The sequence below is a fragment of the Malus domestica genome, chromosome 07, assembly GCF_042453785.1.
Source record: "Malus domestica chromosome 07, GDT2T_hap1".
In the NCBI taxonomy this organism is placed as follows: Eukaryota; Viridiplantae; Streptophyta; class Magnoliopsida; order Rosales; family Rosaceae; genus Malus; species Malus domestica.
This window is the reverse complement of record NC_091667.1, coordinates 29,757,918-29,782,342: the sequence shown is the minus strand read 5'-3', so window position 1 is coordinate 29,782,342 and position 24,425 is coordinate 29,757,918. Positions and strand designations below refer to the sequence as shown.

The following is a 24,425-nucleotide window of genomic DNA, read 5'->3' as shown; positions in this document are numbered from 1 at the left end:
TTCTTTTTTTAAATGCCTGATTACTTAAACCTCACTGAGATAAAAATTTAAATATAGTTCCCTAAGCAAGCTTGCTTATTTTTCAACTATTTAACTGATGTGTGACTTCTAACTGTAATTTTTCGTATTTCTTCTTTTATGTTCTGATTATTAAATTTGAAATCACTTAATGAACTGAAATTGCCAAACCATGTTAGAGTGTAATTTTGCGCGTTCCATTTGAGTTTACAAACAACACTTACATTCATATGTATGTTTTGTTCAGTGCCTATCACCTGTTTGATAAAATATACCAGAGAAACACGCACGCTCGCACACACGGTTTTCTCGGTTCTTTGTTCTCTGTTTTTAGATGTTTCTGGATTGAGAATTTCATGGGTGAAATGCCTCTGCGCATTGGGTCTAAATTGCAGGTGAGAAAACACAGAGAGCCAGCAAAGCTTCGTAGAGAGGAGGCATGAGTTTCCTATGATGGTAAGTCTATTCCTTCATTTGGGTAAAGCATCTTCATTGTGGTGTATTTGGCAAAACTCGAGACCCTTTTATGCATTTTTTGTTTTGATTGGTTTGTTGGATGTCAGCATGTGGGACACTTGAGTTTGAGTACCTTTGTCTGTTCCGATATGATTTGCACTTGAACAGTGCAATTGGAGATCTTACTTTAGACTAAAGTAATGTCCTCAAATAGCACTATTCCAGTAACAAATCAACAATATCAATTACGGAGGTGATTTTCACTCTCTTATTAGCTTTTCACTCTCTTATTAGCTTCTCACACATTCTTTATTATTATAACAAAAAAATTAAATAAATTAAACGTAAACAAAAAATATAATTAAATAGGATTGTGCGTGAGACTAAGGGCCAGTTTGGGATTGCTGTGCTTTTAAAAAAAAAACTGCTTCTGTTGTGCTATAAGAATAATCAGCTGTAAAATAAAGCAGATGAGCGTTTGGTTAACTGTGTTTTAAAAGTGATATGAGTAAGAAAAGCAATGTAAAAGCATTGGTAAATTTTAATGTAACAGTAATATAATTGTATACAATGACAAAATAGATATAGTAGTAGGAGTGGGGAGACAACAGCTGTGGCGGGGACAATGGTGGTAATAGTGGTAGTGGTGGTGGTGGTTGCAATGGTGGTGATGGTAGCAGGAATGGAGGTGGTGTTAATAGCAGGATGTGGTGGTTGGGGTGTAGAGGTAATAATGGTGTTAATGGCAGTGCTAATGTCGATGGTGGCAGTTGTGGTTGTGGCGGTAGTGGTCGCAGTTGTGGTTATAGTGGAGGTATGGTGGTGGTGCTAATAGTGGGATGTGGTGGTTGGGGTGTAAAGGTAACAATGGTGCTAGGGACGGTGGTAGTGCTAGTGGTGGCAATGGTGGCGGTTGCAGTTGTGGTGGTGGTGGCAACGACGACATTAATGATGGTAATGACAATGGCGGTAGTGGTGGTTATGGTTAGGTTATGGTGGTGGTAATAATGTTGATAGTGTAAGGATAGTGTTTGTAATGGTAGGTCATAACGGTCACTTTATTTTCTAAGGGATAAAATGTGTGTGGAAGGCAAATAATGTTATTCTAAAAATATTAATTAATGAAGATATTACAACATACAAGCTACTTTTAAAAGTTGTTGTCTAGAAGCTATTACTTTTAAAATAAGCAGCATATTTTACTTTTACCAAACACTTTTTTTATTGCTTAGCTTTAAAGTGAAGCAGTTTTTGGTGAAAAAAAAGTATACCAAACGGGGCCTAAAAATGGTGTGTATCCCTATCAACAATATCAACAGTAACATCATCGTTATTTAAGATTTATTTGTTATTTAAGATTCATCCAACCACTCTTTCTTCTCTTTCTTTTTAGCTCTGCCTCCTCCTCCCGTTTAGCGGGAAATGAGGTGGATAGGCTTTCCCTGCTTGCCTTCAAAGCTGAAATCGTGACCGATACCCTCGGCATCCTTAGCCCTTGGAATGAATCCCTCCACTTTTGTCATTGGCCAGGCATCACTTGTGGCCACAGACACCAGAGGGTTACGGTGCTCGACCTCCAATCAAGCAGGCTGGCAGGCCACCTATCTCCCCACATTGGAAACTTGAGCTTTTTGAGGGCTTTATACCTCCAGAACAATAGCTTCAGCCACACCATCCCTCCAGAAATTGGTCGTTTGTTCCGCTTGGAAGAACTATTCCTTGATAACAACTCCTTCGGTGGTCATATTCCATTCAACATATCACGTTGCTCTAACCTCCAATACCTACGCTTAAATGGCAACACTCTTAGTGGCGAACTTCCAACTGAAATTGCCTCATTGTCCAAGCTTCAGGTACTTGGTTTAGGCAAGAACAATTTTTACGGGAAAATCCCACCTTCTTTTGGGAATCTTTCTTCTCTTTCGAGGCTATCTTTGCCTCAAAATAATCTCCATGGAGGTATTCCAAATAGCCTTGGCCAGTTGAAAGGCTTAACGGGTTTTTCACTGGCTATGAATTATTTGAATGGTACCATCCCTCCCTCCATATACAACCTCTCGTCAATTCAAATCATTTATATGTTTCAAAACAACCTTCGTGGAACTCTTCCACCTGGCTTGGGCCACACTATATTTCCAAACCTCGAAACATTTGTTTTCTATGCCAACCAATTCACTGGATCAGTACCAGCTTCAATCTCCAATGCCTCAAACCTTTCAAAATTTGATATCGCATTCAATAAGTTTACTGGAAAAGTGCCTAGTCTGGCACGCCTGTCAAATTTGTCTTGTTTTGAACTTGATGAAAACAATCTTGGAAATAATGAGGAAGGTGACTTGGATTTCATCTCTTCTCTAGTTAATTGCACCAATTTAGAAGTGTTATCTATCGGTACCAATAATTTTGGAGGAGTGCTGCCTAAATCTATCAGCAATCTCTCAACAAAGCTCAAGGGAATATATTTATATGAGAATCAGATACGCGGAAGCATTCCCGTCGGGGTTGGAAATCTTATCAACTTGGAGAGACTAAGCTTTTATGCGAATTTATTGGCAGGCACTATACCGAGTTCAATATGTAAACTGAATAAGCTTTATGGCCTAGATCTACAAGCCAATGAACTGTCAGGTAATGTTCCATCATCTCTAGGAAATCTAACTTCATTAAGCAATTTGTATCTCCGGTCAAACAAGTTAAATGGAAGCATACCACAAAGTCTCGGAGACTGCAGGTTTTTGATATATTTGGATCTTTCCCACAACAATCTTAGCGGTCCATTTCCAAAACAAGTCATCAATTCACTTGTTCACTTGAATCTAGCTAGAAACCAACTTACTGAATCCATTCCCTTGGAAGTAGGTAACTTACAGCATCTTGTTTTCTTGAATGTTTCTGAAAACAAGTTATCTGGTGAGATTCCACAAAGCTTAGGGAGTTGCACAAGTTTGACGACTCTGTCTCTGAGAGAAAATTTATTGCAGGGGACAATTCCTAAATCCTTGAGCTCTTTGAAAGGAATTGAAGATTTTGACCTCTCTCACAACAAATTGTCTGGCATAATTCCCAACTACTTGGGGAGTTTCCCCTTCTTGCATAATTTGAACCTCTCATTTAACGATTTTGAAGGCGCAGTACCAATCCAAGGAGTTTTTAAGAATGCAAGTGCGGTATCTGTTGTGGGAAACACACGGCTTTGTGGAGGTATACCTCACTTAAGATTGCCTAAATGCATCTCCAAGCAATCTAAGCGCGGGTTATCTCCTAAGATGAACTTAATTATCTCAGTTTCCTGTGGGGTTGTCGGCTTGGTCTTGGTGTTGTTACTTGCTCTTCTTTATCGATCAAGAAAGGCTAGAGCGCTCAAGTCAACTTCAGGATCATCACTGGGGGTTTCACTCTTGAAACTGTCCTATGGAGATCTCCTCAAAGTAACTGATGGGTTCTCTGCTTCGAATCTGATTGGTTCTGGAAGTTTCGGGTCCGTATACAAGGGAGTTCTCAATCAGCATGAAGAAATAAATGTTGCGGTGAAAGTACTCAATCTTCAAACTTCAAGAGCTTCTAAAAGTTTCATATCTGAATGTGAAGCCTTGAAAAGCATTAGGCATCGAAATCTTGTCAAGCTACTGACTGCTTGTTCAAGCATTGACTTTCAAGGAAACGAATTCAAAGCCCTGGTGTATGAGTTCATGGTGAATGGAAGCCTAGATGAGTGGCTGCACATATCAGCTCAAGAAGTAGGTAGGCCAGCCAATCTGCCAAAGAATCTGAATCTCACTCAAAGAGTTAACATTGCCATCGATGTAGCATATGCTTTGGATTATTTGCACAACCGCTCCCACATGCCAATAGTTCATTGTGATATAAAGCCCAGCAACATTTTGTTAGACAATGACATGACTGCTTGTGTTGGTGATTTCGGTTTAGCAAGGTACCTCCGGGATGCTTTTTGCCCATCTCCTTTGTACGAGAGCAGTTCCAATGTCATAAAAGGCACCATAGGCTATACTCCCCCAGGTAAATTTTCTTTTGTATATATTTTATTTGTGCTTCCAGTATGGTTTTGTATATAGCATAAGTTTTTTGAAGTCACACATAAGAACAAAGCTATGTTTTTGTGCATATAACTTAAGAGTATGGAATGGGAGGCAAGCTGTCAACATATGGCGATGTGTATAGCTATGGAATACTGTTGTTGGAGATGTTAACTGGCAAGAGGCCGACAGATGACATGTTTAAAGGTGGTATGGACCTGCACAATTTTGTTATAACGGCTCTACCAGAACGTGTGGGAGAAATATGTGATCCACTACTTGTTCAAATAGAAGAAAGCAGCAGCAGTACTAATCCCAGAAGTAATAGGGGGAATCATGCCCCAAATGATCAAAGAAAAAGGGTTGTGGAGTGCTTGACTGACATTGCAAGAGTAGGAGTTGCTTGTTCTGTAGCGACGCCGAGAGAGCGAAAGGACATGAGCAATGTGGTAGCTGAATTGAGTCTAATAAGGGATGTGCTAACTGGAACTAGGATGCCCAGAGAGAATCTGTGATGACGACCTAAGTAGTGAGTAATAATACCCTGTTATCATTAAATAAAATCCCATGACAGTGCTTGAATTTTGCATGGTGATCTTCTGAATGATGACGAGGAGGACTGGAACAAGTGAAGTGGATTTTCCCGTTTTGCAATTTCATTTTGTATGTTTTGTGAATGATCTTAATTTGTAAGATCATCTTTATGTTTGCTTGGAAATTTGAAATTTGTCAATTTAAGGTTGGTTCATGTTCTTATAATTAAATTATGCAATTTTAAGTTTAGAATTTGTCAATTCAAGTTTGGTGTGTGTGTATATATATGCATATATATGTATGTATGTATGTATGCAAGCCTTTTCGTACACAGCCTGCAAAAATAAACATTAAGCGCACCTCTTGCATACGGGTGTAGTCAGGTTCAGGTTTGAAGTAGGTTTAGATTTATTTGGATTGTGTTCGGATTCGCCCATGGAGTTCAACCTTATAACACATTATTTTGCATAACCATTCAAATTTTGAACCAAAAAGCGTCAATATTAGTTAAAATTTTATTTACACATGATCATTTACACAAAAGTTAAAACAAACAACTTAGAGATCTTACCTCTCTTAAAGTATTATCTGTAGCCAATTTTTGCATGGAGATATTCCAAATAGCCTCGGACAGTTGAAAAGTTTATTATTTCCTTCCATATACAACCTCTCTTCAATAGAATACTTTTCTGTCACGGAACTCTTCCTCCTGGCTCGGATCACCCTTTATTTCCAAACATAGTAAATATTGCTTACAATGGAAACCAATTTCCAGAAATGTTTTGGAGGTTTAAAGATTCAGGAATTGCACGAGTTTCCAAAACTGTTTGGGAGTTGCATGAGTTTGAGGACTGTCTCTGAGAGGTAACTTATCGGATGGGACAATTCCTTAATCCTTGAGTTCTTTGAGAGGGGTTGAATATTTCGATCTTTCTCGTAGCAACCTTTCCGGCAGAATTCCCAACTATTTGGAGCGTTTCAAGTTGCAGAATTTGAACCTCTCATTACAATTTTGAAGGTGCAGTAGCAATGCAAGGAATTTTAGAAAACACAAATTTAATTTCTAACATGGGAAACACACAGCTTTATGGCGGTACACCTAATTTAAGATTGCCCTTATGCTTTATCTAAGAAAGTACTACTTCTTAGGCTGAAAATATTCTCTCAATTGCTTGTGGGGTTGTTGGATTGATCGTAGTGTTGTAACTTGTGCTTCCTTGCCGATCAAGAAAAGCAAGAGAACTTAAGTCAACTTGAGGATCTAGGGGTTTCGCTCTTGAAATTGTCTTATGGAGATCTCAACAAGACAATTCTCAATCAGCATAGGAAACTACCGACTGCTTGTTCAAGCATCGATTTTCACGGAAACGAGTTCAAGGCTTTGGTTAACTGGTTCAAGGTGAAAGGAAGCCTAGAAGAATGGCTGAATCGGTCAATTCAAAGAGTAAACATGTCAACCAATCTGCAGAAGCATTCAGATCTTATTCAGAGAGTAAACATTGCCATTGACCTAGGGTCTGCTCGGGATTATTTGCACAATCGCTCTCACAGGCCAATAACCGATTAACATTCTCTTGGACGATGGCCTGACTACCTGTTTTGGTGATTTCGGTTTAGCATGTTATTTGTCAGATGCTTCTTCCATACTTCCTTCACCTGAAAGCTCTTTGAACGGAATAAAAGATTTCATTAATTTTTTGAAGTTACACTGAAAGCTCTTTGAGCGAATGCACATGAACAATGGCGTAGCTGTTTTGGTGATTTCGGTGATATGAGATACTTTTGCTTTGGAGTCATTGGCTTGCAGAGGTACCCCAAGGAATAAGGAACACTGAATGACTCGAGAGGCTTCGTTGGGAAAGCATCTTTGGAGATGAAGAAAGGCTCTGTATGTCTGCCTCGCTATGGAAGGTGAAGGTGGACAGTTATAGGAGGTCCCTTAATACCTGTAGAGGTACTATTCTTTCACTCGTGTCGGCAACTAATGCGTGATTGAACAGTAAGGCTTCACGTGATTTCTTCTTTATCAGAAATCTTCGACAAATTGTCCGTAATTTCCGCCAAGCTGAGTGTGCATGTGACAGGTGTTGACGCTGCTGAAAAATACTGGCGCCTCTTCGATAACTGGGATCGGCGCTTCGACAAATTACCCGTGATTTCTGCAAAGCTGAGTTTGCGTGTGATGGGTGTTGACGTGGCTGAAAAAGACTGGCGCCTCTTCGATATCTGGGATCGGCGCTTCGACAAATTGCCCGTGATTTTCGCAAAGCTGAGTTTGCGTGTGACGGGTGCCGACGCGTCTGGAAAAGTAAGATGCTTCTCCGATTTCTGAGCTTGCCTCTTCGATTTTTGAATGGCCTATTCGAATTCTGAGCTCGCCTCTTCGATCTCTGAAATCCCGTCGAGTGCTGATTTTTTATAGAGGCACGCTGTTCGTTTCAAAACACACTTGAATTTTCGCTTGTGAAAACTCACCTCTTGTACTTCTAAGCTCTTGATTTGTCCGATCTCTTCCTCCTTCAATACTTTGAAAATGTCTGGACCCTCCGACCGTCGTTTTGACTTGAATCTTGGTGAAGAGGCAGTCCCGCCTTCTCCAGACAACATATGGCGCCCATCCTTTATATCCCCTACTGGTCCTCTCACCGTTGGGGATTCGGTGATTAAGAATGATATGACCGCTGCGGTGGTGGCCCGGAACCTTGTCACCCCCAAAGATAACAGACTACTTTCCAGGCGGTCTGATGAGTTAGCTGTTAAGGAGTCTCTGGCTCTTAGTGTGCAGTGTGCGGGTTCTGTGTCCAACATGGCCCAACGCCTATTTGCTCGAACCCGTCAAGTTGAATCGTTGGCGGCTGAAGTGATGAGTCTCAAACAGGAGACTAGGGGGCTCAAGCATGAGAATAAACAGTTGCACAAGCTCGCACACAACTATGCCACAAACATGAAGAGGAAAATTGACCAGATGCAGGAATCTGATGGTCAGATTTTACTTGATCATCGGAGGTTTGTGGGTTTGTTCCAACAACATTTGCCTTCGTCTTCTGGGGCTGTACCGCGTAGTGAAGCTCCAAATGATCAACCTCTGACTCCTCTTCTTCCTGGAGTTCCGCTGAGTGGTGTGGCTTCAAACAGTCAACCTCCGACGCCTCTTCTTCCTGGAGCTCTGCCGAGTGGTGAGGCGCCACCTGATCGTCTTTGAAGATCCCTTTTTGTAAATTTGATTTGATTTGATTTTTTTTTTTCTGTATGTACAATGCAAATTTATGTAAAATTTCCAAAAAGAAATAAAGAAAAACGGACTTTATTTCTCTCGATGCATTTGGATTTTTTTTTTTTTTTGCTCCATACATACATGTATTATGTATATATATATATATATATGTATATATGTATATTTTTTCACGTGGATTGATCCACCATTCCAAAACCCTTCCCCTTTGCAGCCACCAAGAATCCACCTTCTCTCCCTTTTTTTTTTTTTAATTATTATATATATATATATATTTTTTTTTTTTTACTTTAATTTATTTTTTTATTTTTATTATTTTTATTTTTATTTTTATTTTTATTTTTGCTTTCATATGGTGCTGATCCACCATTCCCCTTTTCTTTTCTTTTTTCACGTGGTGCCAGCACCACTTTGCTCCACCATCCTTTTTTTTTTTTTTTTAAATATTTTTTTCTGTATAAATTTGGGTGGTGGGTAGAGGAATTTGCAGGAAGCAGACGAAGACGGACGAAGAGCTGGAGTTTGAGGAAGCGCTTCTCGGCCGACTAGTCGTTTGACAGCGGTCTTTGAAGTTGTTGGCAGCCGCGAGGTAAAAGACGGATGAGGTCTTTGGGTGTGGATTGTCAAACTTTGGTTTTGTTAATCTCATTCAAAGGCCGCAGCCATGGCGGAGCAAGGAGGAGAGGATGGGGCCACCATGTCTCAGAGAGAGAGAGAAGGCTGGAAGATCTAAGCAACAGTCCGAGACCAACTTATCCTTCAGCTTCGAGGTTTCTGCTGCAGATCCTGGTGTTTTCTGCGGAGGCTAAGTTTAAAGCAATTGCGATGGTGCTAATCGTGTATTTGAGGAGGAGGAAGACGACTTTGTTGCTGCCCTCCCAAGTCTTGAGGTAGTCGACTTAAGCTTCAATCGTCTCATCAGCCGCTTCCCACAACCCTCTTCAGAGCCGCCACCGTCATCATTGACCTCATCGAAGATCGAGATCAACTCCTCCGTTTTCACGACGAGTTCACGAGCCTACCAACGATGATCACTCTCAACACCACATGTGGGAATTTCTTCACTTGCACTTTCACAGGCCACGGTGCCGGAGTCCAGAAGCTTGCCATAAATGTCACTCTGCTCCGCTCGACTTTCACCACTGGCCTCTGTTCCAGCACCAGCTGCATCACTACGACTCCTCATTCGTCTTAGCCACAAACAGCATGCCAGATCTGGTTGACGGACTCTGTGTTTTTCGGGACTTTGACGGTGGAGATGACGGAATGAAGAAGACGAGGTGCTGACTGCTGAGTTATTCTTCTTTTGTTACCAGCTGTCACTTTGCAGGAGGAGAACGGCGGTGCTTGTCGTCGTCAGAGGTTGCTAAACGAGAAAGAGATGACAGACAAAGCAGTCCTACACGGGGGAAAGGTTGAGGCTCAGTGACGACTCCACAGAGTCAGAGTGGACGACGGCGTCGAGGAGTTGGTGAAGCGGAGCAACACTGGAGGAGTTGGTGGTGTAGCTGAAGAGGAGCTTGGGGTCAGAGGAGAGAGAGAGCCTCAACATACTGTTTATCATTGCTGCAGATTCTAGAGAGAGAAAGCTTAGTTTAGAGAGAGAGAGATCTGATAGAGTCATTATACTATATACAAAAGGTCCAACTATTGAATCAGCAAGCCTTTGTATGGGTGCTTCATGTCCTTGAGCATTTATCAACCATGCGAACGATCTTGAATATCATTGAATTGGAGCCAGTTGAAGATGTTTCAACCTGCAGAGGACCATCCCAGTTTATTGTTCCAGCTGAGACAGTAAGGTCTTTTTCCTTGAATACAGGAAGTGATTCTCCTGTGAGCATGGATTCGTCGACAACACTTCTTCCAGCCACAACTCTTCCATCCACAGGTATGGTTTCTCCTGGAAAAACCAACACAGAGTCTCCAACCCGAACCTTGTCAGTTGGGACTTCAACGCATATTGCATCAGAGAAAAGTACACTGTTGCTGAAGGAATCATTTTCCGGGGAACCAATTACAAGTCTTGCTTGTGTGTTCATCAGTGACAAGAGTTCATTCATATCACTAGATGCCTTGATCCTTGCCCTTTCCTCGAGAGAACGTCCTAGGAGCACAAAACCAAGAAGCATGACCGGCTCATCGAAGAACGCTGCATCCCATTGAAGCCCAAGGTTGAGAAGCGAGACCGCACTAATTGTAAAAGCTGCGAGGGATCCAAATCCGACAAGAGAATTCATGTTTGGTGCTCCTTTCTTGAAGGCTCTCAGACCATCAAAAAGCAAATCACGGCCAGGTCCCAACAAAGCTCCGGTAGCTAAACTCGCCTTCACATACGAATTATGCAGCAGCTCCCAAAACGATCCATGAGCAGCATGAATTCCTAGAGAATACAAAATGTGAGAAGCATGCGATCCGCAGCACAATGCCACTAAAGTCCAAGCTAAAATCACTCTATTCCTGCTATTCACCATTATCTCCTCCTTCTTCTTCATGTGGTTTTGAATTTCTTCTGTACGCCGGAGAACTTCGTAGTTGATGTCCTCCAAGACGTCATCGGCATCATGAGCTACGTCTTTCAGATTCTTGACCCAGATTCTGACTGCCATGCTCCGATCCCGTGGTTGGTGGGCAACATCGCCTAAGTACTGTTGAATCTCAAGTGACGATTGACGAAGCTCAGTTAGCTCTTTTTTGAATCCTGGGAAAAGACCGATTTCTGAAGCAGCAAGTGAAGTGACCGACTGCAGTAATCCCTCCACCGGAAAAGTGTAGAGATCCATACTCGCCCGATAAGGGGAGATTAGAGAGAGGAGGAGGAGAGAGAGAGCTGCTGGGCCGCACGTGATCTGAACACAATAGAAGCAGCGGTGAGAGCAGCGGCGGTTTCGCCAGCCATGTCAGACCCCTGGTGGTTTTTTTTTATCGATCTTGTACACAGCGCCTGATGTGTCCATGTCCTCCGACCGCTCCCAGCAGTTGTGGTCCGAGGCGGCGAAGAGGCTGGAGAAGCCGAAGACGACAAGGGCCTGGAGGTTTCTCTGAGAACTTTACCCATTACCCAAATGAATTACTCGGATTTGGGATCTAGGGTTTAATCAGAATGTTGGAGTTCGGATAAAATTGGATGGGGAAATGAGGAAGTTAGGACCTTCGGAAAGAGAAAGATTCAATCTTTTCCTGGAGATTTTCTCGGGAAAGTGATAGAGAATCTAGGGTTTCGTTTCTCGAAGGTGAATTTGCAGGGCTTCCGAAAGAGAGCGAAGAGAGAGAGAGGGAACGGGAAGTGAGAGTTCATCGGGGGTATGGTACTGAATTTGGACAATAGGCTTGGGCCTGGTCACTGCCACTTGGGTTTGGATGTCCTCCTTTTGGTGAGCTGGCTGCTGATGCCTTGTTGCTGCTGGAGCTTGGTGTTGGGCCGAGACATATATATATATATGTTTCCCTTTTTTTTTTTTTTTTTTTTTTCTAAATACATAATAACATATGTTTTTTTTTCTTTTTTTTTTCTAAATACATAATAACATATGTATTCAAATTTTTTTTTTTCGAAGAAACTGTAATTTAATTTTGTATAAAGAAAATTGCAAATTTTCTTAACAAAATAAATTTGTAATGAAATTGACCTTCTTTAATAAAACATTTATTCTTTTGATTTTGATGTGACTGAACTCGAAATTGAATATTCAAGCTGCCTATGTACCCTTCCAAAGAAGAGATCAAGTCTTAACGTAGTTCGAATACATTTTTTTTTTCTTTCTTGGTAATTTCTTTTGGTGCCGTTTGCAGTTTCAACTCGTGCAGACAAGGAGTGTTGGTGTCGTTTGCAGTTTCAACTCGTGCAGACAATGAGCATTTGGTGCCGTGTTGCAGTTTCAGCTCGTGCAGACAAGGAGCTTTGGGTTGTCGCCTTTTAGGCTCGTGCAGACCAGGAGCGTTGGTGTTGCCTTTTATGCTCGTGCAGACCAGGAGCATTGTGCCATGCAGTTTAGGCTCGTGCAGGCGAGGAGCATTTGTGAATTTTGTCAAGCAATCCGGGAGAGGCGTTCCTCACAATTTTCATAGCAAAGAGCTTTGACCGCATGATTGAAGAAGTCCTCGGGCAAGAAGTCGCGCATCGTTATGGCAACGGACGATTTTTGTGTCGCAATTTCATCATCTTCAACACGTTCACGTTGCTTTGAAGGTTGACAAGAGCTGATTTGCCCCCTTTCCGATTGGCGGACTTGTGGAGGAGACGTATGCTTCTTGTGCAATTTCTTAGGGGTGACTTGAGTCCATCCTTCTACTTTGCTTGTCTTGGAGGATGCCCCCAACGGTTGAGGTGAAAACTTTGAGTCGGAAAAGCCAGAAGTGAAGGTGGTACAGTTTGACTCCCCCACATCGTCAAGATCTAGCTCGATGATTCCTTTCTGAGCCAGCTTCATGATGAGATCTTTCAGCACGAAACACTTTTCGGTCGGATGACTGATGAAGCGGTGGAATTTACAGTATCTTGGACTGTCAGTACGATTCATCTCTTCCGGCCGTCTGCACTCAGGCAAACTGATCACCTTCTTGTCCAACAGGTCATCTAGCATGGCAACCACATCAGAGTCGGGGAATGGATAAGTTTTCTCCTCAAGCTCCTTCAAAGTGCGTCGACGCGTCTCTTGATCACGAAAAGCTTCGGTTTGAATCGCCTTGCCTCGTGTGGATATTTTGACGGGAGATGTGTTGATCGTCATCGCTTCCTTGGTGGGTTTCCATGCAGCCTTTTCCACCTTTGTCCCAAGAGCTTTGTCGTTCTTGTAGTCGGCGATCGGTTCTTTCTTCCCATGATGGGCGATGCTCAACTCCATGTCATGGGCGCGAGTGGCCAATTCCTTGAAGGTCCGTGGTTTAATGCCTTGAAGGATGTATTGCAAACCCCATTGCATACCTTGGATGCACATCTCGATTGAAGAGGTTTCCGAGAGCCTGTCTTTACAGTCGAGGCTTATAGTGCGCCATCTGTTGATGTAGTCAATGACTGGCTCATCTTTCCACTGCTTTGTGCTCGTTAGCTCTAGCATGCTCACAGTGCGGTGGGTGCTGTAGAAGCGGTTGAGGAATTCCCGCTCTAATTGCTCCCAGCTGTTGATGGACTCAGGCTCTAGGTCTGTGTACCACTCAAAGGCGTTTCCTTTTAGCGAGCGCACAAACTGCTTGGCGAGGTAATCCCCTTCGGTTCCTGCGTTGTTGCAAGTTTCAACGAAGTGGGCAACGTGCTGTTTCGGGTTTCCCTTTCCATCAAATTGCATGAACTTTGGTGGTTGATAACCCCTCGGCATCCTTAAGGCATCAATCTTCTTGGAATAGGGCTTCGAGTAGAACAATGAGGTATGTGAGCTCCCTTCGTACTGTGCCTTGATGGTGTTGGTGATCATCTCCTGCAGCTGCTGGATAGAAAGAGATCCCATGAGTGCTGCCGCTTAGTCTGGCTCCGGCTTCCCATCGATTTTCTTCACCGGGGGTTCTTCGTCTCCGCCAGCTCCTCCCTTTAGTGGATCATCATCTGGGTCGGGTTTATCGCCGTCCTGCGCCTCCAGTCGGTTGACTAGTGCTGCAATTTGCAAGTTTTTTTCTTCCACAGTTCGGGTTAGCTTTGCGATTGCTTCATTCATTTGAGCCAGCTGCTCATCGATTGAAGTTGCTCCAATGGTCATGACTTGCATGGCTGAACTGTCGCTTGAATCGGCATTGGAGAGCATGGATTCGGAGTATTTCCTTGGGCTTTCCCCCCTTGGTGCCCTTAGTGAGGCTAAGGTGATCAAAGGCTCGTGCCTTGGGTGCTTTTGTTCCCTTGATAGAGTTGATGCAGAGGTGAAAGAGGCGGCAGAAGTAGCTCTTGCCATGCTTCGAGTCGTAATGCCTAAAGTGACACCTCTTGCGACGAGGGCGCTTTTGTTCTTTACGCCAGTTGCGGGAACAGTTTGAGCCTTCCTTGAAGCCATTAATTTTGGAAGTGCGCTTGAATTTCTTGAACGGAGAAAGAGATGAGAGGCAGAGATTATCCCACTGAGCGTGCCAATTTGTGAACACGGAAAATTCCTGAAACGAAAGAGACAAGAACAACGTGCACAAACAAATATTATGTATTTGATGATTTTGGGTTACAATCTCTCTCTAATTTGATCCTCTGATTCGATCTCCGTAAGGTGTGTATTTGTGGATGTGTGATTGATCCAAAGGGCCGTTGGGCTTGATCTAAGGATGAACGTTCTTCAAGGGCCGTGGACTTGATCTTGAATGTGGATTTGAGCGGATCTTTGAATGGGCTTTTGGGCTTGATCTTTGAAGAACAGTGATGAATGGATCTCCAAGGGCTTTTGGGCTTGGTGATCTTGAAGAACAGTGATGAACGGATCTTCAAGGGTTTTTGGGCTTGATTTTGAAGAACGGTTGGATGTGTGGATTTGTCGACGTTGTTGATCCAAGGGTCGTTGGGGCTTGATCTTGGATGAACGGATGATGAACGATGGTGCTTTCTTCAAGGGCCGTCGGGGCTTGATCTTGGAAGAACGATGAACGAAGAACACTTTCTTCAAGGGCTGTCGGGGCTTGATCTTGAATTGGTGGATGATTGTTGATCCAATGGCCGTCGGGGCTTGATCTTGGAAGAACGATGAACGAAGAACGGAGAAGGCTTTCTTGATTCTTCGGGAACTTGGGTGCTTGAGAGCTTCGGAGTTTCAGAGCTTCAGAGCTTCAAGGTGTAATATGAATCGGTCCCCTAAATGAATGAAATGGGCTTGTATTTATAGAATTTTCCAATGCCTAATTTTGAATATAATATCCCAGATGAAATAAGTCGTTTCTGCCAGGTGTTGACACGTGTCCTATTTGATGACTTTTCCAACTCATTTCAATTTTCGTTGAGTCACACGCTACGTGTAAAATTTATGTAATACATGAGCGTTGACACTTTGATTTATCGGTCAATATTTATTTACGAAATTTCGATGTCTACAATAATACATAGTAAGTGTTTGGTTTTTGTTTTGTTTTGTTTTTTAATTTTTGCAGCAAAGTTTTTGAATTTCTCATTTTTCAGACACCAAATTCCATTTGAAAAGAGTATGTTGGTTAAATACAGGTTTTTCATAGGAACTATAGAACTTATGTAGTATTGATGCAGGTATTTTTGTCTTATAGGAGTGAAGAAATCATCTTATTTTGATCAATTTTTGTAGTATAAATCACGATCGCATATTTTTGTTTGTATAATTTGTAATTACTTACTAGATTTTTTTAATTGAAAACTACTCATTAGATTTAGATAAATCATCATGAGATTGGAATTCAAGTTTTTGTTTGTATCAGTGCATGCTATTGCTAATCACCAAATTAATTACGTTAGTTGAAATTTTTGGGAATAATTATTTTTTAAATTCCTGATTACTTAAACCTCACTGAGAGAAAATTTTAGGACGAGACAATTTAGTCAACAACATGTCAACATATCGAGATGACAGTGATCGAGGATAGTTCTATTGAATGCGTGTTCGTACTTTGATGTTGGTGGCCCATTTTTTTTCTCTTTATTCCAGGTTGAAAATCCGGGCAATTTTTTTAATTTTTTTCAGGGGTCACTCATTTAAACCTTCTGTTCTCTCGTACATTTTCTAGTCTCTTTAATGAAAATTGTACTTTCATATAAAAAAAACAAAGAGTATTTGCTACGTCACAATGATGCATCGCAATTTGCAAGAGTAATAATTATGAGAGTAGAAAACTAGCCAATTTACCATTTGCATTACGGTGGAAAACTAGCTAGTGCAAAACTAGCTAACATTCCACTAAGGCCGAACATTTCATGACTAACGTGTAAGTCATTTTCTGTTTTCTATGATAACTCTCTGTTTTATTTATTTTTTATTCAGATTGGTTCTTTTACTAGATGAATTTTTTCAGTGTGTCGGAAATACGGCACGGTACACGTGTAATAAGATAATGGTTAAATTTTCTTTTTTCCAAGTTTCAAACAAATTGTGTTATTACACTTGGAGTACCAGACCGTCTTTCTGGCAACCTGAAAAGTTTCTCCTTTCACTTAATCTGCAAGCTTGAAATGGCTTTGTAAATACCTAATGAAGAAGAGTAATGCCACATTTAACACATTTTTCATATCACATTTGTACCACCCATCTAATAGAGGTTAACCTATTAGTACATCTAGATTCATCTCTATTAGAAAGGAGGTACAAATATGATATGAAAAATATGGTAAGAGTAGCATTTTTGATTTAAAAATTATTGCAGGTGCCCCAAAACCATCAACCACGGCATGCACGCAGAAACGGTCAAAGCGATTTGGGTTTTTCCGCACCATATTTTGATCTGCTTGACACTAAAATTGACTCTTTTTTGTTCATCGATTTACGTTACTAAGGATATATAAATATCCAGAGCTTTATTTTGAAGCCTAGCTAAAATGGAGTTCTCAAGTATTCATATTAGCATTTGGTTTATTTTCATGCAACCACTCTTTCTTCTCTTTCTTTTTAGCTTTGCCTCCTCCTCGCGTTTAGCGGAAAATGAGGTTGATAGGCTTTCCTTGCTTGCCTTCAAAGCTGAAATTGTGACCGATTCCCTGGGCATCCTTAGCTCTTGGAATGAATCCCTCCACTTCTGTCATTGGCCAGGCATTACTTGTGGCCGCAGACACCAGAGGGTTACAGTGCTCGACCTCCAATCAAGCGGGCTGGCAGGCCACCTATCTCCCCACATTGGAAACTTGAGCTTTCTGAGGGCTTTATATCTCCAGAACAATAGCTTCAGCCACACCATCCCTCCAGAAATTGGTCGTTTGTTCCGCTTGGAAGAACTATTCCTTCATAACAACTCCTTCGGTGGTCATATTCCATTCAACATATCACGTTGCTCTAACCTCCAATACCTTGACTTATATGGCAACACTCTTAGTGGCGAACTTCCAACTGAAATTGCCTCATTGTCCAAGCTTCAGGTACTTGATTTTGGCAATAACAATTTTTATGGGATAATCCCACCTTCTTTTGGGAATCTTTCTTCTCCTTGGTGGCTATCTGTATTTGGAAACAATCTGCACGGAGGTATTCCAAATAGGCTTGGCCAGTTGAAAAGCTTAATTCATTTTTCATTGGCTTCAAATTACTTGAATGGTACCATCCCTCCCTCCATATACAACCTCTCGTCAATTAAAGTCATTTATATGTTTCAAAACAACCTTCATGGAACTCTTCCTCCTGGCTTGGGCCACACTATATTTCCAAACCTCGAAACCTTTATTTTCGATTCCAACCAATTCACTGGACCCGTACCAGCTTCAATCTCCAATGCCTCAAACCTTTTAGTATTTTCTATCTCATCCAATAAGTTTACTGGCAAAGTGCCTAGTCTGGCACGCCTGTCAAATTTGTATCGGTTTTCACTTTTTAAGAACAATCTTGGAAATAATGAGGAAGGTGACTTGGATTTCATCTCTTCCCTAGTTAATTGCACCAATTTAGAAGTTTTATCTATCGGCTTCAATAATTTTGGAGGAGTGATGCCTGAATCTGTGAGCAATCTCTCAACAAAGCTCAGGCTAATATATTTCTATGAGAATCAGATACGCGGAAGCATTCCCATCGGGGTTGGAAATCTTATCAACTTGGAGAGACTAAGCTTTTATGCAAATTTATTGGCAGGCACTATACCGAGTTCAATATGTAAACTGAATAAGCTTTATGGCCTAGATCTACAAGTCAATGAACTGTCAGGTAATGTTCCATCATCTCTAGGGAATCTCACTTCATTAAGCAATTTGTATCTCAACTCAAACAAGTTAAATGGAAGCATACCACAAAGTCTTGGAGACTGCAGGTTTATGTTAGATTTGGATCTTTCCCACAACAATCTTAGCGGTCCAATTCCAAAACAAGTAATCAATTTACCTTTTCACTTGAATCTATCTGGAAACCAACTTACTGAATCCATTCCCATGGAAGGAGGTAACTTACAGCATCTTGTTATCTTGGATGTTTCTGAAAACAAGTTATCTGGTGAGATTCCACAAAGCTTAGGGAGTTGCACAAGTTTGACGACTCTGTCTCTGAGAGAAAATTTATTGCAGGGGACAATTCCTAAATCCTTGAGCTCTTTGAGAGGAATTGAAGATTTTGACCTCTCTCACAACAAATTGTCTGGCATAATTCCCAACTACTTGGGGAGTTTGCCCTTCTTGCATAATTTGAACCTTTCATTTAACGATTTTGAAGGTGCAGTACCAATCCAAGGAGTTTTTAAGAATGCAAGTGCGGTATCTATTGTGGGAAACACACGGCTTTGTGGAGGTATACCTAACTTAAGATTGCCTAAATGCATCTCCAAGCAATCTAAGCGCGGGTTATCTCCTAAGCTGAACTTAATTATCTCAGTTTCCTGTGGGGTTGTCGGCTTGGTCTTGGTGTTGTTACTTGCGCTTCTTTATCGATCAAGAAAGGCTAGAGCGCTCAAGTCAACTTCAGGATCATCACTAGGGGTTTCACTTTTGAAACTGTCCTATGGAGATCTCCTCAAAGCAACTGATGGGTTCTCTGCTTCGAATCTGATTGGTTCTGGAAGTTTCGGGTCCGTATACAAGGGAGTTCTCAATCAGCATGAAGAAATAAATGTTGCGGTGAAAGTACTCAATCTTCAAACTTCAAGAGCTTCTAAAAGTTTCATATCTGAATGTGAAGCCTTGAAAAGCATTAGGCATCGAAATCTTGTCAAGCTACTGACTGCTTGTTCAAGCATTGACTTTCAAGGAAACGATTTCAAAGCCCTGGTGTATGAGTTCATGGTGAATGGAAGCCTAGATGAGTGGCTGCACATATCAGCTCAAGGAGTAGATAGGCCAGCCAATCTGCCAAAGAATCTGAATCTCACTCAAAGAGTTAACATTGCCATCGATGTAGCGTATGCTCTGGATTATTTGCACAACCGCTCCCACATACCAATAGTTCATTGTGATATAAAGCCTAGCAACATTTTGTTAGACAATGACATGACTGCTTGTGTTGGTGATTTCGGTTTAGCAAGGTACCTCCAGGATGCTTCTTGCCCATCTCCTTTGCACGAGAGCAGTTCCAATGTCATAAAAGGCACCATAGGCTATACTCCCCCAGGTAAATTTTCTTTTGTATATATTTTATTTGTGCTTCCAGTATGGTTTTGTATATAGCATGAGTTTTTTGAAGTCACACATAAGAACAAAGCTATGTTTTTGTGCATATAACTTAAGAGTATGGAATGGGAGGCGAGCTGTCAACATATGGCGATGTGTATAGCTACGGAATACTGTTGTTGGAGATGTTAACTGGCAAGAGGCCGACAGATGACATGTTTAAAGGTGGTATGGACCTGCACAATTTTGTTATAACGGCTCTACCAGAACGTGTGGGAGAAATATGTGATCCACTACTTGTTCAAATAGAAGAAAGCAGCAGCAGTACTAATCCCAGAAGTAATAGGGGGAATCATGCCCCAAATGATCAAAGAAAAAGGGTTGTGGAGTGCTTGACTAACATTGCAAGAGTAGGAGTTGCTTGTTCTGTAGTGACGCCGAGAGAGCGAAAGGACATGAGCAATGTGGTAGCTGAATTGAGTCTAATAAGGGATGTGCTAACTGGAACTAGGATGCCCAGAGAGAATCTGTGATGACGACCTAAGTAGTGAGTAATGATACCCTGTTATCATTAAATAAAATCCCATGACAGTGCTTGAATTTTGCATGGTGATCTTCTGAATGATGACGAGGAGGACTGGAACAAGTGAAGTGGATTTTTCCGTTTTGCAATTTCATTTTGTATGTTTTGTGAATGATCTTAATTTGTAAGATCATCTTTATGTTTGCTTGGAAATTTGAAATTTGTCAATTTAAGGTTGGTTCATGTTCTTATAATTAAATTATGCAATTTTAAGTTTAGAATTTGTCAATTCAAGTTTGGTGTGTGTGTATATATATGTATATATATGTATGTATGTATGTATGCAAGCCTTTTCGTACACAGCCTGCAAAAATAAACGTTAAGCGCACCTCTTGCATTGTTAATAAATTTACTCATTGCTCATTTGGTGGTTTTGGTAGCCCAAGTATCAGGCCGGGTAGGCAGAGAAATCTTATTTTTGGGAGTTTGGTTATGGCGTATTTGGTATCGTACTTAAATGTTTTCATAATTTTTTAAAAAAATTCTTAAGAACATCTTTTAAGAACAATTTTATTTTAGATTCAAGAACTTGTTTGGTATGAGATTTAAAATGGTTTAAAAAAATTTAATTAAAAATAAAAGGAAAAAAAAAAACCTACAACAACTCCCTGTGGATTCGAGCATTACTACTAATTTAATTAGATAGAGAGATCCAAAGAGAGGGTCGCAAGCGAGGGTGAGAGAGAAAGAGAAGAGAGAGAGCTTAGAGATGGGCGTGGATCTCGGGCGGGTTGGGCGTGTTGCATGGTCAAACCAACCCTAACCCAACCTTTACAATTTGGGTTGGTTTTGGGTTCATACGAGTGTAGTCAGGTTCAGGTTTGAAGTAGGTTTAGATTTATTTGGATTGTGTTCGGATTCGCCCATGGAGTTCAACCTTATAACACATTATTTTGCATAACTATTCAAATTTTGAACCAAAAAGCGTCAATATTAGTTAAAATTTTATTTACACATGATCATTTACACAAAAGTTAAAACAAACAACTTAGAGATCTTACCTCTCTTAAAGTATTATCTGTAGCCAATTTTTGCATGGAGATATTCCAAATAGCCTCGGACAGTTGAAAAGTTTATTATTTCCTTCCATATACAACCTCTCTTCAATAGAATACTTTTCTGTCACGGAACTCTTCCTCCTGGCTCGGATCACCCTTTATTTACAAACATAGTAAATATTGCTTACAATGGAAACCAATTTCCAGAAATGTTTTGGAGGTTTAAAGATTCAGGAATTGCACGAGTTTCCAAAACTGTTTGGGAGTTGCATGAGTTTGAGGACTGTCTCTGAGAGGTAACTTATCGGATGGGACAATTCCTTAATCCTTGAGTTCTTTGAGAGGGGTTGAATATTTCGATCCTTCTCGTAGCAACCTTTCCGGCAGAATTCCCAACTATTTGGAGCGTTTCAAGTTGCAGAATTTGAACCTCTCATTACAATTTTGAAGGTGCAGTAGCAATGCAAGGAATTTTAGAAAACACAAATTTAATTTCTAACATGGGAAACACACAGCTTTATGGCGGTACACCTAATTTAAGATTGCCCTTATGCTTTATCTAAGAAAGTACTACTTCTTAGGCTGAAAATATTCTCTCAATTGCTTGTGGGGTTGTTGGATTGATCGTAGTGTTGTAACTTGTGCTTCCTTGCCGATCAAGAAAAGCAAGAGAACTTAAGTCAACTTGAGGATCTAGGGGTTTCGCTCTTGAAATTGTCTTATGGAGATCTCAACAAGACAATTCTCAATCAGCATAGGAAACTACCGACTGCTTGTTCAAGCATCGATTCTCAAGGAAACGAGTTCAAGGCTTTGGTTAACTGGTTCAAGGTGAAAGGAAGCCTAGAAGAATGGCTGAATCGGTCAATTCAAAGAGTAAACATGTCAACCAATCTGCAGAAGCATTCAGATCTTATTCAGAGAGTAAACATTGCCATTGACCTAGGGTCTGCTCGGGATTATTTGCACAATCGCTCTCACAGGCCAATAACCGATTAACATTCTCTTGGACGATGGCCTGACTACCTGTTTTGGTGATTTCGGTTTAGCATGGTATTTGTCAGATGCTTCTTCCATACTTCCTTCACCTGAAAGCTCTTCATTTTCATAAGGATTCGACGTGATCATGGAGTGCCGGCTGTCGACTACCTGACGCCCTCCCCCTCCTCCTTTATCCGGGCTTGGGACCGGCCATGTAAGACATAGGCGGAGTTACCTGAAAGCTCTTCGAACGGAATAAAAGATTTCATTAATTTTTTGAAGTTACACTTAAAGAACATGGCTTTTCTTTTTTGCGCAAATAAATTATAGGGTATGGAACAGGAAGTGAGATGTGAGCTTATGGTGATGTCTACAGCTATGGAATTCTGCTATTTGAGATGCTGACTGGCAAGTGGCTGACAGATGACATGTTTAAAGATGGTATGAACCTACACAACTTTATCATGATGGCTTTGCCCAAATGTGTGGAGGAAGTATGTCATCCACTGCTTCTTCAAACAGAAGAAAGTAACACTAGCACTAAGGCCACATACAATGCGGGATATCTCGTGCCCCAGATGATGAAGGACAAAGAGTTGAGGCATGCTTGATTTGCGTTGCAAGAATAGTAGTTGCTTGTTCTGCAGTAATGCCGAGAGAGCGAACGGACATGAACAATGGCGTAGCTGAATTATGTTAAATACGGGGTTAGCTGACAAGAAACCAATTGCAGCAATTAACAAGTTTTTGATAAACAATCAATTTAACAATTTGATAACAAATTCTTGAAAACTACCGAAATCAAAACCGCAACTTCCACTCAGTTTCTCCGCAACAGAAATATCAAACCAACCCAAAACCAACAACTTTCAACAAAATTGCACAGAAGAATCAAAATTTAATTGCTATACCCTACCTCCTCCATTCTCTGAGAGCCAAGCCCTCCTCAGGCAGCATCTCCGACGGAGGCGGCAAAGTAGGATCGTCGGACACGCCAAACCCTCCATCAAAGCCCTGGCCGTTTGATTCGGCGTAGATCGACGGAGGAGAGAAGGCCTCCGACGCCGGGTGAGTGGCGAAAGCGTCGTCTACGGCGGAGCCGTGGAAGATTGGGGAATCCGTGGCGGAGACCCTGAGCGACTCGGAGTCGAATCACTGGGAGGAGGGTCTGGGGTCGTAGCCAACCGTCGTCGTCGAACGGGCGAGTTGACCCGGTGGTCGGGACCGAGTCGTCTTCGGGCTGAGGGAACGAGGCCATGATGCACTGATGAGCGAAATGCTCCCAAGGGCAAAACTCACGCAGGAAGAATATCGGCACGCTTTATGTTAGGCTGGGCCGACTCACTGGGCCTTCATTTGGTCCCTGACAATATCTGGTCCAATATTTGAATTCACTTCCCTCAAGCCCGCTTCCGCTCCTCGATTCGCTACCCAGAAGATCAAGTTGTCAAGGTTCGATGTTTCCTCCTGAACTTCTTCCCTCCTGCTCGATTTGGATTGGAACGAAAAAGCTCCAACATGGGATCAATTTCTTCCCCCTCACCGATTATTTATTTCGGTATTGCATTCATATTGGCTTTTTCATTTTTTATTAATTTTGGTTATGTGATTAGTGAACTCCGCCTATGTCTTACATGGCCGGTCCCAAGCCCGGATAAAGGAGGAGGGGGAGGGCGTCAGGTAGTCGACAGCCGGCACTCCATGATCACGTCGAATCCTTATGAAAATGAATCCAGAACAAAATCGCGCTAAAGCTAGGTCGTCACCCGTAAGTGGCGCGCTGTGTGGCCCGAGCACAGTGATAAGTGAGCAAGGGTCGCTGTATCTCCATCGGCACCCGGATGCAGTGTTAAATGAGCAAGGGGGCCATAGAAACTTCTTTTCGAACGACTCCACTCAAAGTTGTTTGGGAGCATATGCTCCTATCAACTTTACCCGGGACACACAAAAGAAGTACTTTGATCCTATTAGACGGGGGAGGGTGAAGAAGCTAGGACAGAAGGGTAGAGTTCAAGAGAGCAAAATGCGTTTAGGAACGTGGAATATAGGAACCTTAACGGGAAAATCTATGGAAGTAGTGGAAGTTATGGTGAGGAGAAAGATAAATATTATGTGCCTACAAGAAACTAAGTGGGTTGGTAGTAAGGCAAAGGATCTAGAAAACTCAGGGTTTAAACTTTGGTATTCGGGCACAAATAGAACGAGAAACGGTGTTGGCATCATCGTGGACAAGACCTTGGTACAAGATGTTGTAGATGTCAAGAGGGTAGGAGATAGAATCATGGCAATCAAGATTGTAATAGGACAAGAACTTATCAATGTGATTAGTGCGTACGCACCTCAAGTAGGGTTGGATACGAGTTCGAAGGAGAAATTTTGGGAAGATCTCGGAGACTTGGTGCAAGGAATTGCTCAGACGGAGAAGTTATTTATA

The 24,425-nt window shown here is 41.7% G+C and overlaps 2 protein-coding genes and 1 long non-coding RNA gene across 3 annotated transcripts; 2 read left to right on the top strand and 1 right to left on the bottom strand.

Annotated features, from left to right (window-relative positions):
- The first annotated feature begins 1,341 nt into the window (after nucleotides 1–1,341).
- LOC139197499 (probable LRR receptor-like serine/threonine-protein kinase At3g47570) lies at nucleotides 1,342–20,340 on the top strand. Its single transcript, XM_070825064.1, has 4 exons — nucleotides 1,342–1,463; nucleotides 1,832–1,909; nucleotides 16,849–19,430; nucleotides 19,547–20,340. The coding sequence occupies exons 1-4, from the start codon at nucleotides 1,342–1,344 to the stop codon at nucleotides 19,960–19,962; spliced, it is 3,198 nt and encodes a 1,065-aa protein (XP_070681165.1). The 3' UTR covers nucleotides 19,963–20,340.
- On the top strand, nucleotides 1,847–5,307 carry LOC139197583 (probable LRR receptor-like serine/threonine-protein kinase At3g47570). The gene is made up of 2 exons (XM_070825286.1): nucleotides 1,847–4,491; nucleotides 4,608–5,307. The coding sequence occupies exons 1-2, from the start codon at nucleotides 2,487–2,489 to the stop codon at nucleotides 5,021–5,023; spliced, it is 2,421 nt and encodes an 806-aa protein (XP_070681387.1). The 5' UTR covers nucleotides 1,847–2,486; the 3' UTR covers nucleotides 5,024–5,307.
- Nucleotides 20,341–22,236: 1,896 nt separating the features above from the next.
- On the bottom strand, nucleotides 22,237–23,497 carry LOC139197584 (uncharacterized). The gene is made up of 2 exons (XR_011583079.1): nucleotides 22,908–23,497; nucleotides 22,237–22,677 (listed from the first exon to the last, which is right to left on the bottom strand). It is a non-coding gene; the product is annotated as an uncharacterized lncRNA (long non-coding RNA).
- Between the last annotated feature and the right edge of the window lie 928 nt (nucleotides 23,498–24,425).